At 37.0% G+C, this 19,124-nt stretch overlaps 3 protein-coding genes across 4 annotated transcripts; 2 read left to right on the top strand and 1 right to left on the bottom strand.

Annotated features, from left to right (window-relative positions):
• Positions 1–509: 509 nt before the first annotated feature.
• Positions 510–8,247, bottom strand: LOC111788395 (SWI/SNF complex subunit SWI3C-like). Its single transcript, XM_023668729.1, has 9 exons — positions 8,043–8,247; positions 7,327–7,872; positions 5,872–6,413; positions 5,063–5,426; positions 4,900–4,976; positions 3,522–3,658; positions 2,603–2,676; positions 2,361–2,521; positions 510–1,755 (listed from the first exon to the last, which is right to left on the bottom strand). Exons 1-9 carry the CDS (start codon positions 8,068–8,070, stop codon positions 1,264–1,266), a joined length of 2,421 nt encoding a protein of 806 aa, XP_023524497.1. The 5' UTR covers positions 8,071–8,247; the 3' UTR covers positions 510–1,263.
• Positions 8,248–9,109: 862 nt separating this feature from the next.
• LOC111787691 (protein HAPLESS 2) lies at positions 9,110–11,717 on the top strand. 2 transcript variants are annotated; one of them, XM_023667722.1, is made up of 4 exons: positions 9,110–9,235; positions 9,525–9,665; positions 9,854–9,954; positions 11,196–11,717. In XM_023667722.1, the coding sequence occupies exons 2-4, from the start codon at positions 9,547–9,549 to the stop codon at positions 11,657–11,659; spliced, it is 684 nt and encodes a 227-aa protein (XP_023523490.1). In that variant the 5' UTR covers positions 9,110–9,235; positions 9,525–9,546; the 3' UTR covers positions 11,660–11,717. The 2 variants fall into 2 exon arrangements, with proteins under 2 accessions (XP_023523490.1, XP_023523489.1); XM_023667721.1 differs by having other exon boundaries at positions 9,110–9,280.
• Positions 11,718–15,985: 4,268 nt separating this feature from the next.
• Positions 15,986–17,483, top strand: LOC111786117 (NAC domain-containing protein 2-like). Its single transcript, XM_023666466.1, has 3 exons — positions 15,986–16,214; positions 16,309–16,583; positions 16,769–17,483. The coding sequence occupies exons 1-3, from the start codon at positions 16,055–16,057 to the stop codon at positions 17,210–17,212; spliced, it is 879 nt and encodes a 292-aa protein (XP_023522234.1). The 5' UTR covers positions 15,986–16,054; the 3' UTR covers positions 17,213–17,483.
• The last annotated feature ends 1,641 nt before the right edge of the window (positions 17,484–19,124 follow it).

Here is a 19,124-nt window from a genome sequence, read left to right as displayed (position 1 = left end):
TTTTATTTATATTGAGGATGAGAGGAACCAAAATTTCAAAGGCTTAATAATAATGAATATGGAAATATATATATATATATTATTGATAAATTAATAAGCTGTATAAATTTTTATCTTTTTTTAAATCTTTATAAAAAAAAAATACAATGTTTTAACAATAATATAAATGGTTGTACCTTTGGCGAGCCAATTTGAAACACAGAAAAAAATCATTAGCTTATCAAATTATCTATTGAGCCATGAAGAAAATTCAACAAAAGACAGAATCAGCTTTAAGATCTGTTTTGTGTCAACATATCAAGAATCCCCATATTGAAGGAAGCTACGTAAAATGTGAACTAACTCCTAATATGGTAGTAAAGACAAGACGTGTCAATGTATCAAGGATCCACAGACTGAAGGAAGTTACGAAAAATGTGAAGTAACTCCTAATATAGGAGTAAAGACAAGGCGTGTCAATATATCAAAGATCCTCAGACAGATTCAAGGAAGTAAGTTACGAAAAAATGTGAAGTAACTCCTAATATAGGAGTAAAGACAAGGCGTGTCAATATATCGAAGATTCTCAGACTCAAGGAAGGGAGCTATGTACAATGTGAAGCAACTCCCAATACAATAGTAAAGACAAAACGTGTCAACATATCAAATATACAAGACTGAAGGAAGGAAGCTACGTAAAATGTGAAGTAACTCCTAATATAGGAGTAAAAACAAGATATGTCAACATATCAAGGATCCTCGTAATACGAAAAATCTGAAGTAACTCCTAATATAGGAGTAAAGACAAGACCTGTAGGCAAATCAACTCAATAAAACGACCACACTTTTTAAAGGGACGAAATGGGGTGAGGTGAAAATTAAAGATGGATGATGAAGAGAAGTAAAAAGTGGAGAAGGTAGGAAAAAGATCCTGAAAGAGAAGCCAATTCTACCATTACTAAGTTTTCTAGCCATCCCTCTCTACCTGAAATCTAGCACTTTCAGGGGGTAAAAGAAAGGGAAGAATGGAAGCACTTTCATAAATGGGTTTTTTCACTACAACAACTAACTTTCTCCTCTTCCTTTTTGTTCCCCTTTTTTTACATCTAATTGAATGCAATTACAATCCCTACTACTATTGCCTCAGGTTAATCTCCCTTGTTTCTCCCAAAGAAAGAAAAAGTTAAGACGAATGAACAACTCTTTCTCATGGAATATTATCGTTTTTCTTTTACCTGCACGCATCGTCGACCTTAAAAGGAATTCACGTACCTTCTTCCAAGTTCAGCCTAATCCAGAGCTGGATCCAGTAACTGGCCTCATCATTGGGTGACTGAGAGAAGCCTGTGCATTGCTTGGGCCATTGAACATAGCATTAGATGAAGTCGTCGAGGCCAGCTGCTGCTGCTGCTGCTGAATTGCTGACAAAGGTAGCCTTTGCCCCAAGCCAAACATCGACTGCCTGGGCACATACGACATGTGGGGATGAAGTGGTTGGTTGTTGCCATACCCCGAAACACTCGGCTGGGATGGTGGAGGCGAGATCACATTCGGCCTACTCGCAGGTGAGCTCACCCTATTGTTGTTTACCACGGGAGGAATAACCCCCGGTAAACTCGCAGGTGAGCTGACTCCAGCAGCTCCAAATTGGACACCTAACATTCGAGCTCGTTCTGCAACAAATCTCTGCCCTGTCCTCTCGACTTGTTCGCATTCCTTCATCAAGAAGGTTTCTACTTCTGCAAACTGCTTCAGCTTCAACTCAAGTCTTTTTAACTGTTCATAAGTTTAGACACAACAGAGACCATCAACTACTCTTTAGAGTGAAACACATAAATATCAACTTTCCCAGCAGACAACAGACAGACAATCTTATCCCCAAAAAAAAAAAAATTATTGCCTAAACTGATGAACAGGCTTTTAATTAATAAAACATTGCCCATTCAGAGTCGAAAGTAAGAACAAGAAAATTTTGGAAAAAAAGGTCGAATACTGCACGTTCAAAACCCCTCCATATGTCATTTCGAGAACTAGGCTTAAATATATCATGACTATAACGGTTCAGGCCCACCGCTAGTAGATTTTGTCCTCTTTGGGCTTTCCCTTTCAGGCTTCCCCTCAAGGCTTTAAAACGCGTTTGCTAGGAAAAGGTTCCGCACCCTTATAAAGGGTATTTCGTTCTCCTCCTCAACCAATGTGGGATATCACAACGACTAACCAATGTTTATCAATCAAACAGGTCGTAGTAGCTCGTTCAAAACACACGAGCCAAAATGTAGTTCAAGCAGAACATGAACTTATAAACGTATAGTTCTGAATGATTAAGTGAAAAGGGCACTTAGTCTCTGACTACTACTACTACTCATTTATAAGGGCCATACCTGATGATTTATAATATTAGCAGACAGCCGTTGGATTTCTCGTTCTTCGTGGTCTGCGAACAATTTAGCCTTTGTTGCAGCGGCAGCAAGACCTACTTTTGCTGCAACTTTAACTCTTTCAGCAGATAATAGTGTTACCTCTGTCTCTGCCTTATTCTCATCTGAATCCACCATATATATTGAATAAGTTTCACAATAATCTAAAACATTTGTCAAGAAATAGAACAAATCTCAAATCAAACCTTTTAGCTTGACTGAATTTGGAAGCTTTCCATAGGAGCCACCGTCTCTGCCATGTGTGACCTCCACATTCGTCCTTATTATTGGAAAAGAATATTCAATCTTGAAATAAATCTTACTTTAAATATAGAATTCATGCAATTGTACTTAAAACACATTATGACGAAGTTGGAATAAGTTTTTATTGTGAAATCTCATATCGGTTAGAGAGGGAAACAAAGTATTCCTTTTAAGGGCGTGGAAACCTCTCCCTAACAGACACGTTTTAAAAACCTTGATGGGAAGCCTGGAAGGAAAAGCCCAAAGAGGACAAAATTTGCTAACGGTGGGCTTGAGCTGTTACAAATGGTATCAGAGCCAGACACCGGGCGGTGTGCCAGCGAGGACGCTGGCCCCCCAGAGGGGTGGATTGCGAGATCCCAAATCGGTTGGAGAGAGAACAAAACATTCCTTTTAAGGGTATGGAAACCTCTCCCTAGCAGATGCATTTTAAAAAAAACTTAAGGAGAAGCCCGAAAGGGAAAGCCAAAAGAAGAAAATATTTGTTAGCGGTGGGATATGCCGGTTACATTTATCCTCTAAAATATCCCATGTATCTAACATTAGCCTAGATGCCCTTATTTTAGAGGATAAATGTTAGATGCCCTTATTTTCCATGGGATATGCCCTTATGCCGGTTACATTTTTCTTCTTTGGGCTTTCCCTCACTAAAACACACATGCAAGCACAAGCTCCTTTTTCAAGATCTACTAATCCAGTGTCGACACTGAAGCAAAGCTATATATGCCATAAAATAAGGTTTTACAAATAAAACAGCAACTCGCAAGAACCGTTCCAAATGTTCAAGGTTAAAACTTAACAGCATTTGTTGAAGAAAAGTATCTAGTTGAATAAGTCATATGAGTAAAAAATGCAATTTACCTACTAGGATTCACAGAACCTTCCACTTGAAATATGCTCCCAGAAGAAGCTGCACTGTCCTCAGATAATGCAGCTAAGGATGCATGAGCACATGATGCAGCAACTCTTGGTCCAATAGCAGATGCAAGAAAAGCAACCTTGCAAATATCCAGAAGTTAAATCAATTGCAACCCTATTTATCAATAGTAATACTCGATTTTTTAAATAGAACCACATAATCAGAGCTCCTTCAATCAGATCTAGATCAATATTAAATTGGAAATGAAGAGTCCAACATCTCGATGAAAGTTACTTCTTAGCAGAATAAAACGTAGAAATTTGAAATTAAACCGCTTGAAATACAGCCCATGCTTTCAAGGCCGAGCAAGACAAATCGTCTATGGTGGAAACAGCAGCAAGTCAAGATATTACCCAGTGTATCGTTCATTGAGATCAGGTGACTACACTTCAAACTGTAAAATTAATGAAAACCCCTTAGTTACCATTGATTTTAAAACAATTGTAGTTAAAGTATATGACTTTACATTCTTGTTGAAGATAAGAAAAGAGCTCAACTTCCTCTTTCCTTTTCCTTCACTTATTTCCGAAAATCAAGTCAATTCAAGTGTGCCTCGCTCAACTAATTTTCTAGACGACCTTCTAACCCTACAAGGATGTTGGGCCCCAAATGAGGTGGATTGAGAGGTTCCACATCAATTAAAGAAGGGAATGAGTGCCAGCGAGGACGCTGGCCTCCAAAGGAGGTGGATTGTGAGATCTCACATCAATTGGGGAGGAGGACAAAACACCCTTTATAAGGATATGGAAACCTCACCCCAGCAGATGCATTCTAAAAATCTTGAGGGAAGTCTGGAAATAGAAAGCTCAAAGAGGACAATATCTGCTAGCGGTGGGCTTAGGCCGTTACATACCCATTTAAAACAGCTTCAAACAGGTGTAAGCCACCTAACCATACAATTCTATCTTGTGTGTACACTTACTACTCTGACAAATGCTACCAATATTAGTACTACAACTAATTCACTCCTGGCCTCAAGCAGCTTCAAACGGGTAAGCTTCTTAACCCTACAATTCTATCTTGTGTGCACTCTTATTACTTTGACACAAGCTACTAATATTAGTACTATACAACAAGTTCACTCCAGAACTCCGACAGCTTCAAACAGGTTAGCCTCCTCACAGCTTTCTTCCCTGCTTAATTGTCTTATACTCGTTATTCCAAATCATCAACCAGGTCCTTTTTCTAGTTCTATTACTCATTCCCATAAACGAGCGGCTGACACAATGAAAATAAGTAGATAGCAGAAATTTTACTTGAGAGGAGCAATTTATGGTAATGGCACATGGAGGGACTAAAAGCTCAGTGTTGGACACATACCAACGCCATGACTGGGTTCCCAGAATTAGCAAATGGGAGTCTATCATGCATCTCTTTATTGTCTTGAGAGGAAGATCCTAAAGAAAGAAACAATATTTAGAAAAAGAAAATGTCAAAAAGTCATCATTATGAGAGAAACTATTAGTTAAAAGTTAAAAAGTACCTGCTACATTTCCATTCATATTTGAATGTGACTTCTCGTTATCTTTTCCATGTGAAGAATTGGATGAGAGAGGAACACCAGGCACATCAACATTTTCTAGAATACCATCTTCAACTGATAGACGGAGAAAATGTATAATGCATTGAGCTTTAGACTTGGACCCAACATGTTCTGTTATTTCATTCCAATTCTCATTATACAATTCTATCGCTTCTAAAAGCAACAGAGTTTCTTGATCGGTCCAATTTTCGCTATCTAGTTCACCATAATCTTTCGTCATGTCCACCCTCAGAAAATCGATGCTCGAGTGACCAGCAACATATTTTCCTTCATGGAAGCAGTCGGTGCAAAGTAAAACATCTACCTGTTGCAAGGATGCCAACAACCGGTGATGTTTTCTTCAAGCTTACAACTAATTCACTCCAGGTTTCTACTACTACATATACCGGTGGATATATATAGTAGTAGAAAACATTGCCTAGTCTACTACTATTTCCGCTCCTTTTCTCCCTCAACAAAGTTGAATGGCCTATGGGGCTCTAGAATTTACCATTCCAGAGAACCACGCGTTCAATAATTTAAAATCCTGTCGTTTTTATTTTACTCTCGACAGGAAAAGGTTTCGAACGTCAGGGGCATGTCACACAAAACATCACTATAACATTGTTTTCTAATTTTCATTATATTTATTGCCTCTAACTGTACTTATCTTTGCCCTGACAACCATCATTCATTCAAGCATATATACAAGCTTCATATGCTAAAATACTTGAGTCAGATAAACAATGGAGTACAATAGGGAAACTAACCTCCTTCTGTGATTGGTAGCATACAATGGGAACTGTTCGAGAACACGAGCTACAATGACTTTCAGCTAGACGCTCCCGAATTCTGTTATCCAAATCACATAAATCATCATTGTCATCATGGCATGAACGTGCCGAATAGATATCGGCTGCCTTGAGCCTACATTTTGGTTTGTCAAATTTGATTAAGCTATCAATAGGCTTCAAAGCAGCTGATGGCACATGAATCTCACCGTTCATATCTTCTCTCAAGTATGAACTTCTATTCCATGGTTCACAACTAGGTGTTGGGGCACAATAGTTAATAATACCCCAATGATCAAGAAATCGAACAATTCGAGTTAAATCGTCATTACTGACACCATTAACCAATCCTTGGCAGTCTGAAACTGTGACCCTTTTCTCAGGATTCTCCATGTATTTGGCAACAACAAAGTTTCGGATTTCCATATACTTCTCAGGAGTGCGGTCAGGCAATTTCCCAGAGAAGAAATGTGGAACAACTTGTCTCTCGAGTCGATGCACTGTGGCAGGTGAAAACCAATCTGTTTCCAACAAATCAACTGTTACATAATAGAAATCTGCTGTAGGCATGTAACACTAGCATAACACACACAAATTCTATAATAATTTTCTACCCAATAGTGCCGGACTTAAACTGCATCACACTAACAACTACAGAACTCAGTACGCAAAACTATTTATAAATTCAAGCTATTCAACCATATATTTACACTTGGATAACAGCCCAAGCTCACTGCTAGCAGATATTGTCCTCTTTGGGTTTTTCCTTCCAAGCTTCCCCTCAAGGTTTTCAAAACGCGTCCGCTAGGGAGAGGTCTCCACACCTCTATAAAGAATGCTTCGTTCTCCTCCCCAACCGATGTGAGATCTCACAATCCACCCCCTTCGAAGCCCAGCGTCTTCGCTGGTACTCGTTTCCTTCTCTAATCAATGTGGGACCCCCCAATCCACCCCCCTTCAAGGCCCAGCGTCCTTGCTGGCACATTGCCTCATGTCCACCCCCTTCGGGATTCAGCCTCCTCACTGACACATCGCCCGGTGTCTGGTTCTGATACCATTTGTACCAGCCCAAGCCCACCACCAGTAGATATTGTCCTCTTTGGACTTTCCCTTTCGGGCTCTCCCCTCAAGGTTTTTAAAACACGTCTGCTTAGGAGAGGTTTTCACACCCTTGTAAAGAATGTTTTGTTCTCCTCCCCAATCGGTGTGGGATCTCACATATAAGGCAACGTTTCATTTGGCAAGAACACACATTAGAATTCCCGAATAAGCTATTTCCAGACAAAATTAGCTCTCATTTGTTCATAATAGTGCTAACAAGAACCGTGAATTTATCCTACTACAAATGTAAGGTACAGATGATAATGTATATTATTTTCCCCCAAAATATATATGCAGGAATTCACTAACTTGACAAGGACGAGAGGATCAGACCTGAGTGCATAGGAACAACATGAACTCTACTCCCAAACCTCTTGACCACGCCACAACCTTCCATAATCGATGGTGGAGTTATCACATACGCCGCATTCCCAGCCTCCACCCTCTCTTGATCCAGCAAAGCCGGACTATCCGCAGGCATAGCAGACAGCGCCTGCAGCTGCCCGTAAGACACATTCTCCAAAATCAAGGGATTCCCAGACAGCACCTTACTTTGACTTTCCCTCTCCATTGCCACAACAGCCAACACAGAAGAGTGAGGCCGAGTGACAGCCCGCTTGACCACCTGAGGAAACTCGGAGACTCGCATTTTATCATCCGACAAGAGCTCAGTCTCCTGAAGACTCGAATTGGGCGTCGGCTGAGGGTCCTCCGAATCGTCGTTATCGCGTTCCATTTCCTCATTTTCAACAGTGGCAAGATCTTCATCTTCATCATCATCATCATGCTTGTTGCTTCCGTTGTTATTATTATTCCCATAGTTGTTTCTACGGCCAATTTGCGTGTCCCTCTTCTTCTTCTTCCATTTTCCGCGAGATCCTGATAAGGTTTTTGTCAAAACCAAAAATTACCCAGCATTAACAGAATTTCAACATGAGAAATGTAGTGGAGAATGCGTAAATGATGAAATTATGCAGAGAAAACAACAAGAAGAAAAAGAACAGGGGAGTGAGAGAAAACGAGAGAGATTTTAGGTCAGAAGAATTTACCAGATGGGAAGGAAGGAGATGCTGGCATTGTTGAACGAAGAATTTACCAAATTTGTGGGGTCGATGATTTTTGTTATGCTATGAAATTGAAATCATGGTGGAAGAAGGAGGAGAGAGAAATAGGGCTCTTCTTTCTCTCTCTAGACTGCTCCATCTCTCTCTCTCCTCTCTTGGCTTTGCGTTTGTATCTGAGAGAAAGCTTCGGTTTTCGTTACTTCGCTTGGCTCGATTTTTCCTTCCCTTCTTCTTCCCATCTTCACAACACTCCCACGCGCTTCTGCGCGCGTGAATTTGTTTCACCATTTCATCGTCCTCTCATCCTTATCAGCAATGTTCGTATGACTCGAGAATTCGATCAATCTAGACTATCCAACTCAAACTATTTTAGTCTTAGTTTTCGATTAGGGTTACGTTGAATTTTGAGAAAATCGAAAAATTCACATCGGTTCACGAGTTGACATTTTTTTAGTCGAGTCAACCTGACCAACCTGAAAATAGGATTATAACCTAATTCGAATTTACCGTAATCTTAAAATTATTATAAATATTAAAAATATTTGACGATACATAGAGTTTATTAAAATAATTAAAAGAATGAAGACAACCGGACCCAAAAAATAAAGGGTTGGTTCAGTTCGGCTATGAACTGTATTCTATTGACATGGCTAAGTTTAGGGACATGACTCTAATACATTGTTAGACGAACACAACTCTCTACAATGATATAATATTGTCAGGATAAGCTCTCATGACTTTATTTTGAGCTTTCCAAAAGGTCTCATTACACGAAGATGGTATTCTTTGATTATAAACACATGAACATTCCTTAAATTAGCCGATGTGGGACTTTCATTCAACCATTTTTAGTGCAAGACATTTACATGGTCCAATTATTTTTTTAATTTTTAATTTGTAAAAAAAAAAATTATTATTTTTTATTTTTATTAAAGTCATATTGAATTTATATCTCAATTAGTTTTAATATTTAAAAAAATGTCTCTCCAATTTTGTGTCATATTTCAAAACACCAATAGATAAATAAATAAATAAATAAATAAATAAATAAAAACTCGGCCTTTTGCAGAATCTGCATAATGGGCCGTATGTCCAGATCTTTCAACGCGCTGTGGCCGACGGTTATCTTTCAAGAATCCGGCGGTGTGGAAATGAGACATCCGCCACTCTTCTTCCATGTGCGATTCGTCACTTCCCGTTGCTGTTTAAACATTCTAATCGATGTAATACTTTCTGGAGTGTTCGCATTTTTAAATTTTCATGGCGTGTATGATTGATTCTACGAGTTCGATTTACCAAACAAGCTTCTCTGATTGTTCTGGAGTGCGAATCTTATCTGCGAGTGAAAATACCAATGATCGATGATCGATGATCGATGATCGTTTGTTCTAGTTATGATGATTATTGTGTTCAATTTTTTTTTCCAATTTAGGTCTTGATTTTTCACGTTTTCATCTTATTTCGCAGGAGTGTTTTATTTTGTTAGTGAATGCTGAATCTATCCGACGCAATGGGTAATGTAGCCAGTTCATTGGCCTCTGGTTTGTTTTTGGCTCTTAACAAAGTATTTGGATCTCCACTTGATTTTCTCTCTGGAAAATCCTGCAGGTTGGTACCATTTTTCTTTTGCTTTTTCTCATCATGTGGCTTCTGCTCATAAACCTAATAATTTACCTGATTTTGTAATGTTCTATGCGCTTTTTGATTGAGTGCTGTTTACCAGATTTTGTCTTATTTTGTGCCTTTTGATTGAGTATTGTTTACCTGATTTTGTCACTGGGCGCACATGTTGGCAGTTCAGTGTGTGGATCAACATGGGATTTCATATGCTACATAGAAAATTTCTGCGTTGCCAATTTGCTAAAGATGGGCATGGTCGTGATCCTTGCTTACTTTGGTGAGTGAAACAAGAAACTCCATGTGTTTGAGAATTTTGGTACTTCTAATATGTAGGGATTTCTTTGTTTTCTGTGGTTGGGAGAAGGCAGCCTTATAGTTTAAAACTTGCATATCAATGTCCAAAGTTATCTGATGATATGGACATGTTTTGAAGTGATTTTGGAACGGCCAAAGTAACTCTTGTCGTGTCCAAAATAACTAAAAGTTGCACGATAAAAGTAATTTTGAAACGACCAAAATCACTCGTGAACGTCCTTAGTTTTGTTAGCATTCTAGACCCACCTGCTTCGAGTATTTATAGAACCTTTCTAGTTCACGAGTAGTAGAACTTACTCGATACGGTAATATGGATAAATCTGACTGTTTCTGTAATATTTCGAAATATAATTCGTTTCTTGACTTTGTAGTTTACGAATTAGAGTTGCCTATATCTATGGCTTACTGATGTAATGGTAAAACGTCAACTAAGTCGATATAGTATGGAAAGTGTATAATCCATATTTGATAACTTCTAGTTATGGGAATGAAGTTTTAGTTCATCAGCATATAGCGTATGGTGTACTGATGTAATTGTGTGAGATCTCACACCAGTTGGAGAGGGAAACAAAGCATTTCTTATAAGGGTGTGGAAACCTCTTCCTAGTAGACGCGTGTTAAAACTATGAGGCTGACGGCGATTCATAATGGGCCAAAGCGAACAATATCTGCTAGCGGTGGGTTTGGGTTGTTACAAATGGTATCAGAGCCAGATACTGAGCGGTGTGCCAACGATGCCATTGGGCCCCAATGGGGGTGGATTGTGAGATCCCACATCGGTTAGAGATGGGAATAAACCATTCCTATTAAGGGTGTGGAAACCTCTCTTTATTATGTGTCTTAAAACCGTGAGACTGATAGCGATACGTAACAGATCAAAGTGGACAATATCTGCTAGCGGTGGGCTTGAGCTGTTATAAATTGTAAGGCTGCTTATCCCCAAAAAAGAAATTTTATATGCCTGGTGTGACTAAATCATAGGCTCCCAAGATCAAACAAATTCCTTAGGAAAGGGATCTAAACGAGCCCTCTCCCGTTGCTGTTCCCGGATCATTCATTTTAGTTTCAAGTGATTCTAAGAATCCTTAGACGCTTTAGAACTCGAGTACCAAATAATATATGTGCATTATTACTTGTTGTTTATTACATGGAACATTAGTTTCAGTATATATGTGAATGATCTTTTTTGGGAATTGAATGCAGTTCTTTTACTCCTCTATTTATTCCATAAAATTGGCATATTTGGATGCATCGGTCGGGGTCTCTGCAGAATGATATGGACATGTTTAGCTTCCTACTGCCATGCATGGGAGTACTGCTGCACTTTCATGTGTATCAAGCTTGCCAGTGTCAAAAGAACAAGACGACGCCATAGAAGAAGAGACCTAGAAGAAGAACTCGAAAGTGAAGAAGAAGCAAAACATCGATATGGGTCATCAAGTGATTCGAGCAACAACTCCGAAAAGATCGAGTCGAGAAGGAGAAAACGGGTGTCTCGCAAACAAAGGAGGAGCCACAGAGGTTCTCAAACGAGTAAGACATTGAGGCCAACGTTCCATGGAATTCGAGTGAGAAGCGGTAGAGTGTTGGTCTATAGTAAGCATGGATCATCCAAGTTCGTGCAGAAAGAAAGGAAGTATAGAAGAGGAAGACAAATACGAGGGTAAGAGATTTGAACTTCTAACTTTTTACCGTACATAAAAATTTAAATTAATCATATTAATTTTTGTAGCTATATTAAATAATAATGTTATTTCCTATCTATTATAATTATATTAATAAATCTTTGTCCTTGTCTAGAACTTAATTAGGTATGACTTTTTTTTTATATAAATAATTAGCCTTTTTTTTTTTTAATAATTAGCAAGTGGATTGTGACTAGACAATATTAGAAAATTCATCTAATTGGGTATAAAATAATTAAAAAAAAAAAATTAAAAGTATATATTTTAATTGTCATAATACTTCCCTTAAAAAATTAGAACCAGTTTTAAACCATTACATTAATATCAAATTAATAAATAAATAAATATATTCTTAATCGTTAAGTTTGGATGTAAACTATGAACAATTTATTTTAACTTTTTTTTTTTTAAAATATCTTTATTATTAGTACAACATTATTATTAATTTTGAAAGCTTATGAATATTTAAGAGTAAAGTTTAGAAAATCCAAAAATATTTTAGAAACACTTATTGTTTACCTATTAACCATTTTCCTAAAATGATTAACTAAATTTACGTTAAATTACAAATTAATTTTTTTTTTAATCTATAGTTTCAATTTAGGTTATAAATTATGATTGGTGAGATTTAATCAAATATAAAGACCTAATTGAAACTAAATTAAATTATAGAGACCAAATTGAAATTATTAATTACTCATAGATTAAATTAAAACTATACTCATTTCCGACAGGTTAAATAGAATATTTTTAAATTATTGGAACCTAAGTTGCCTCAAATTACACCGACTAAAGTTATAATTTATCATTTTTTATGCGCTTTTTAATTAATATTATAAAAACTAAATTGAAACTTTACCATCAAATTTTATGACCAAATTAACATTATATCTCTTCCGTACATATTAAACTAGGACCAAAGTTATATATATATATATATATTATTTATTTATTGCACTTTTTGATTCTACATGAGTCTCTTCCTTTTTATTTTTAGGTATGACATCGCTCAGCCTCCACTAATTCGAAACTTAATTTGAAAGCCATATTTCGACTCGAACGTTTCGGGATGCCCCTAATAACCAACTAATGACTAGTGCTCTTCCTTGTATGGATCCTATTTCGATGGGAACTTGATCAGTTGATCCACTTACATGTCCTACCTTTACTGCTATACTCAGAGTTACTCCAACATTCCTTAATGTAAAACAAACCGTAGATTTGTTTCTATCTTTTGTTGAATTTTTTTCATGGCTACATAATAATTTGATAAGCCAATAAATATATATATATATTGCACTTTTTTTTATTAAATAATTTGATGAATTTACCAACTTTAAATTCAACTCAAAAAAAACAAAAAAATTAAAAATTAACAATTTTCTCCAAAATAAAATAAAATAATAATAATAAACCTTAGAAAATCGTTACTTCCTTATTAAGAAATCAGCCTTCAAAAGAGAGAGGAAATTTCCAAGTAATTGTCTTTACAAATAAATAAATAAATATATTCTGACTATTTTATTATAAATTATAAAATTCAATCCTGGTTCAATGAACCTCCACAATTATTTATTATTTTTTACCCTACTTGACTCTTTTAATATATTTATATATATTAAAATATTATTAAATGGCGGTTTCGAGTTTTTGAATCGCATTAAAAAGTAATTATTTTTTATTACCTAAATATTATTATTTTTATTTTATTGCCCACTTGATTATTAAAATAATTATATTTCATTTTCGCCACGTCTTTTTTATTTTATTTTAATACCTAGCGGTTTCGAGTTTTTGCGCTTCATTATTTTTTTATTAATTTCTTTATCTACTTGATATTAAAATATTTATTTCTTTTTTAATTATTTAATCGTGACGGTTTCGAGTCTTGGTAGTGCTTGAAAAAAATAAGATTTTTTTTTATTCAACGGCCCATCTGAGAACCTGAAATTTTATATTAATTATTGATTACGTTATGTTTTTTTTAATTTAATAATGTGTACGGTAAGGGCATCAACAAATCTTTTATTATATATTATAATTATTTAAATTAGGTTTATGTATTCAAATTTATATATAATAATATTTTTAAAAATAATTGTCGTGTCACTCACATGTAGATGAATGGATATCACGTTCAAATGAGACTGATATCGAGGATGTTGGGTTTAGAGTAATTTTATATTGGAGGTCGTTTTAGAATTTTGAATCGTGAAATAGTTTTACTATTAGAGGTGTTCACATGACGTGAGAATCTGATTAACATGGACTACCCGATTCAAACCGTAAAAGTTCGGGTCGGTTTGTGAGTTAACTTTTTTTTTGTTGGGTCAACTTTACTAACTCGAAAATAGGGTTTTAATTCATCCGTGTTTTGCTATGCTTTTAATATTACTGTGAAAATTAAGAATATTTGACGTTTGTAACTGATGAATATGGACTATCTGATCCAAACCATAATAATTCGGGTCGGTTTGTGAGTTGACTTTTTTTTTTTTTTGCTAGGTCAACTTTACTCACTCGAAAATAGGGTTATAATTCATTCATGTGCTACTCTGCTTTTAAGATTACTGTGAAGATTAAGAATATTTGACGTTTGTAACTGATGAACGTGGACTACCGATCCAAACCATAAAAGTTCGAGCCGGTTTGCAAGTTAACTTTTTTTTGCTGGGCCAACTTTACTAACTCGAAAATAGGGTTATAATTCCTTCATGTTCTACTCTGCTTTTAAGATTACTGTGAAAATTAAGAATATTTGACGTTTGTAACTGATGAACATGGACTACCCGATCCAAACCATAAAAGTTCGGGTCGGTTTGCGAGTTGACTTTTTTTTTTTTTTGCTGGGTCAACTTTACTAGCGCAGAAATAGGGTTATAATTCATCCCTGTTCAGCTATGCTTTTAAGATTACTGTGAAAATTAAGAATATTTGACGTTTGTATTGGATGAACATGGACTACCCGATCCAAACCATAAAAGTTGGGGTCGGTTTGCGAGTTGACTTTTTTTTTTTTTTTTTTTTGGGTCAACTTTACTCACTCGAAAATAGGGTTATAATTCATCCCTGTTCTACTCTACTTTTAAGATTAGTGTGAAAATTAAGAATATTTGACGTTTGTAACGAATGTTAGAGATCTATTGTAACTTGGGAATACTTGATATCTAAGTTTTATGAAATTTTAATTATTAATATAATATGTATTGTTAACGAGTACCGGGGTTGGTTAGGTTGATGACTTGAACAGTAGAAGTTGGGTTGAGTGGGTTGGTGATCAGAAGAAGTAGAGTTCACAACACAACCCAACCCAACCCAATCTAACCCGAAAAATAAAGAGTTGGGTTGGGTTCGGTTGTGAACTATACTTCGGCTGTTCAGGTCACCAACCTAGCCAACCCTCATTTTTTTTATTAGATTCAAAGATTTTCTCAACCCAATACAACTCATGACCTCGTTCGTGTTAGAAATAATACAAGATAATTAGATAACCCGAAAAATATTTATAATTGTAATATTTTATATTTAATAAATGTAGAATACTCCTTTGGGTAAAATGGGAAATTGGAATTGACCGAGTTGACTCTGGAAAATAAATATGAAAAAAGAGAGGAATTATTGAAATTAGGTTATAGATTCTATTCTTTTTTTAGGATAATGTTGCTTTCGCCTTATTTGATATTCCGCTATATTAATAATATTAATATTAACTCGTCTTCCATTGACCTATGAAAATGAACACAATTTTATTGACGATATATCGACTGAGTGTCGGGTTGTTAATTTTATTTTAAAATTTTAATTTCATAATCTACTTTTTTTAAAAAAATAGACACGTGAAAAATAATTTATATTCGACGTGGCTTCGTTCGAGTGTCACACTAATAACATTATCAACATTTTTTCTAAAAAATATCCAATAATGTAGCAGCGTGGAAATATATGTATCATAAATCTTATCCAATAGAAATAGAACACGTGGAAATTATGGATGACGTGTCGTACGAATCCACCGTTAAAACAATCGGCCGACTTTGCCCGTGATCTTTCTCATAATCGTACCGAATTAAAAAAAGCGGTCCCAAAAAAGACCCGACCCGGCTGACTCAACAAGCGCTACAGTCCAAAAGCATTTCGTAAGTAATGACCAAATAACTTCTATCGCCAGCATTGCCACAGATGGGACCACGGAAAATATGACCGTCCACGTGTCTTTCAAAAGCTTCGTTATGATGAAACCACGTGTCCCTTCTTCTTCGTCTATAAAGCCCGCCTCTTTCTCATGCGTTTTAAGTTTCAATCGCCGCAGACGCCAGAGCTTTTAGAGAGAGAGAGAGAGAGAGAGAGAGAGAGAGAGAGAGAGAGAGAGAGAAAATTATGGCCGCCGATTTACAGTTGCCGGCGGGATTTAGGTTTCATCCGACGGACGACGAACTCGTGATGCATTACTTGTGCCGTAAATGTGCATCGCATCCGATTTCGGCGCCGATTATTGCTGAAATCGATCTGTATAAATACAACCCTTGGGAACTACCTGGTAATTTTCTTTTATGAATCCGATGGAGATTAATCGTATTGATTCCGATCGGAGTTTGACGGCCGCCGATGATTAATTTTGTGTTTCTTTATAGGTCTGGCTTTTTATGGAGAGAAGGAGTGGTACTTCTTTACGCCGAGGGATCGGAAGTATCCGAACGGTTCGAGGCCGAACAGGGCTGCTGGTAGTGGTTACTGGAAGGCGACCGGCGCTGATAAACCGATCGGACAGCCGAAGGCCGTCGGGATTAAGAAGGCGCTGGTGTTTTACGCCGGGAAAGCTCCTAAGGGCGAGAAAACGAATTGGATCATGCACGAGTACCGGCTCGCTAATTCGGACCCCTCGGCTCGCAAGAAGAACAGTCTTAGGGTATATTCTCACGGAATAGTTCATATTTTTCTTGATTTTCGGGTCTCTGTTTTATAAGATTTGCCCTAATTTTGCAGTTAGACGATTGATTTTTGGGACTCTGTTTTTTAAGATTAGCCCTAATTTTGCAGTTAGACGATTGATTTTTGGGACTCTGTTTTTTAAGATTAGCCCTAATTTTTCAGTTAGACGATTGGGTACTCTGCCGCATATACAACAAAAAAGGAGTAATCGAAAAGCAACCTCCGCACCACGGTTCAATAAACTCGCCGGAATTGAACACAATCGGATTCATGGAAAGCGATGATCAGGAAGAGAAGCCGGATGTTCTCAACGTTTCCGGCCGAGTTCAGTCGCCGTCGTCCGACGTGATGACCGATTACATAAACTTCGAATTATCGGATTCGATTCCTCGTCTTTACACGGATTCGAGCAGCTCCGAGCACGTGGTGTCGTCGGAGTTCACGAGCGAGGTTCAGAGCCAGCCGAGATTGAAGGAAGAGTTCTCTGGATTCACGTTCAATTACCTGGACGCTTCACTGGAGGACTCGTTTTATTCGCAGTTTCCGACATTAAATCAGATGTCGCCATTGCAGGATATGTTCATGTACCTTCAGAAGCCATTTTGAATTCGATGTGTCGTCTAGTTGATCTAAACGTCAGTTTCGGAAATTCGACGGCACACTCGTCGATCACTGTGCCGGTCGAGGATTGCCCCGTCGACAGCTGCCGTGACGATGAGATCGAAAACCGCGATGGCGGCGGCGGCGGCGGCTGTGGCGGAGATCGGAGCCGACATGTATTTGTAGTGATGAGCGATTTTAGCACGTGTTATGTGGGTGTATATATTTTGTCAAACGTGCGAATAATGGGAAAACGTTTTTAATATTGTTTTGAATATTTTTGGAATTTAAATTTAATTAAAAGTTCAGATATAAAAGTAGTACGAAATAAAAGTAAATATCATAATTAATTATTTTATATTACTAAATTTGTAATTTTATTAAATATTTTAAGGCCTTGGATAGAAAATATTAATTTCTGGGTATTATCTTTTATTTCAAATTTGGAAACCTAATATTTTATTAATAGAGCCAATAATGGGCTTTTTGAGTTCGATAACGGCCCATTTCAAGCATTTGTGAATAGGCCCAAACGGCCCAATATGTTTATGAGTGCACACGAGAAATTCTAATATGATCAACCACGACCATGTTTAGAGTGATAAAACCGTGAGAATGACGACGATACGGAACAGATAAATACAGAAAATATCTAATAGCGGTGGGCTTGTGCTGGTAGTGTGCCAGCGAGGACGCTAGGCCCCCATAGGGGTAGATTGTGAGATCTCACATCAGTTAGAGGGGAATGAAACGTTCCTTATACGGGTGTGAAAATCTCTTCCTAGTAGACGCGTTTTAAAACGATACGTAATATGTCAAAGAAAACAATATCTACTAGCGGTGGACTTGAACTATTACAAAATTATATATAATTGCTCGTGTAATAAATGTCGTCATGTCTGATATACCTACTCGTGATTGAGAAATGCACGGTTTAGAAAAATCCCGATGGGTAGGTTAAAGAGGAAATGTCACAATCGGGAATGAAACGATGCCGTTTTGGCTCACTTTCTTGACCCCACTCCGTTCAATTCGATTGGGGGGACACTCGACAGGACATCCCTTTCTGATAATGAATGGCCCCTCTTCCCTTTCCTTCTTTGGCTTCTTCTCATTATTTTTCTCCATTTTGCTTCATTCCCTTTTGTTTCTTACCCTTCGATCTCTTTTGTCAAAGTATTTTTTAGGTCGCTCGAGTTTTAATCCCGAGCTTTTATGATCGGCATTAACTTAACTCGTGTGTTCAAATACGGGTCCGTTTAGAAGGCAGGTTCGAGTTTTTTAGTCTTGTGAAAATTTCGATAAATAACAAAATTAATGTTAGTTTCAAAGTCTACACGTTCGGAAGGTGACAATCAATAAATTATTCGAGATTTAGATAATATAAAGTTGAATTTTAATTCAAATAATTCATGAAAATATATACCACTCATAGCTCGAGATTAGAAATGTCCATTTACCCCACAGGGTCGGGGCTTCATGTGAAGCTTCCTTATTGGGCGAGAAATCCTCGTTTAAACGTAAAATGGAGAGAGACTGATGAAAGATTTCTTCCCGTTAGATAAATGGGGCGGGAGATGAGGATTGTATCCCTACTCCCCGTCCTTCGCATGTACTAAAAAAGAAAAAAATTTGTCTAGAGAACTCGATCCTCACAAAAATAATGAAAAACAAGAAGAGAAGAAGATGGAAAAGACTTACCCGTTCCAACCTTACCACGTGAACATCTAGACTTGAGATAACATATCTGTATTAATCTGTTTACCCTCCACGGGAATATCGTCACAATAATAAGTGTATCATCGATCGATTCATACATTATTCCAAGTAAAGCACCACCTCCCGAGAGGAGAACGGTAAATAGAAAAGTAAAATATTAATTTTTCCCAAAAGGGTATTCTTTTTCATCATTATTAAT

The sequence above is a fragment of the Cucurbita pepo genome, chromosome LG02 (genome assembly GCF_002806865.2).
Source record: "Cucurbita pepo subsp. pepo cultivar mu-cu-16 chromosome LG02, ASM280686v2, whole genome shotgun sequence".
NCBI lineage: Eukaryota > Viridiplantae > Streptophyta > Magnoliopsida > Cucurbitales > Cucurbitaceae > Cucurbita > Cucurbita pepo.
The sequence above is the reverse complement of the archived record's forward strand: the minus strand, read 5'-3'. Positions and strand labels throughout refer to the sequence as shown.

What these genes read in the sequence shown, in the direction of transcription:
- LOC111786117 (XM_023666466.1), top strand. Translation starts at nt 16,055, where the DNA reads ATGGCCGCCGATTTACAGTTGCCGGCGGGATTTAGGTTTCATCCGACG. An exon ending in CAACCCTTGGGAACTACCTG is followed by an intron (nt 16,215 to 16,308) that starts GTAATTTTCTTT and finishes GTTTCTTTATAG; the next exon opens with GTCTGGCTTTTTATGGAGAG. An exon ending in GCAAGAAGAACAGTCTTAGG is followed by an intron (nt 16,584 to 16,768) that starts GTATATTCTCAC and finishes CTAATTTTTCAG; the next exon opens with TTAGACGATTGGGTACTCTG.
- LOC111787691 (XM_023667722.1), top strand. Translation starts at nt 9,547, where the DNA reads ATGCTGAATCTATCCGACGCAATGGGTAATGTAGCCAGTTCATTGGCC. An exon ending in CTCTCTGGAAAATCCTGCAG is followed by an intron (nt 9,666 to 9,853) that starts GTTGGTACCATT and finishes ACATGTTGGCAG; the next exon opens with TTCAGTGTGTGGATCAACAT. An exon ending in CGTGATCCTTGCTTACTTTG is followed by an intron (nt 9,955 to 11,195) that starts GTGAGTGAAACA and finishes AATTGAATGCAG; the next exon opens with TTCTTTTACTCCTCTATTTA.
- LOC111788395 (XM_023668729.1), bottom strand. Translation starts at nt 8,070, where the DNA reads ATGCCAGCATCTCCTTCCTTCCCATCTG. An exon ending in GGAACCCAGTCATGGCGTTG is followed by an intron (nt 3,659 to 4,899) that starts GTATGTGTCCAA and finishes GATATTTGCAAG; the next exon opens with GTTGCTTTTCTTGCATCTGC. An exon ending in GGTTCTGTGAATCCTAGTAG is followed by an intron (nt 2,677 to 3,521) that starts GTAAATTGCATT and finishes TCCAATAATAAG; the next exon opens with GACGAATGTGGAGGTCACAC.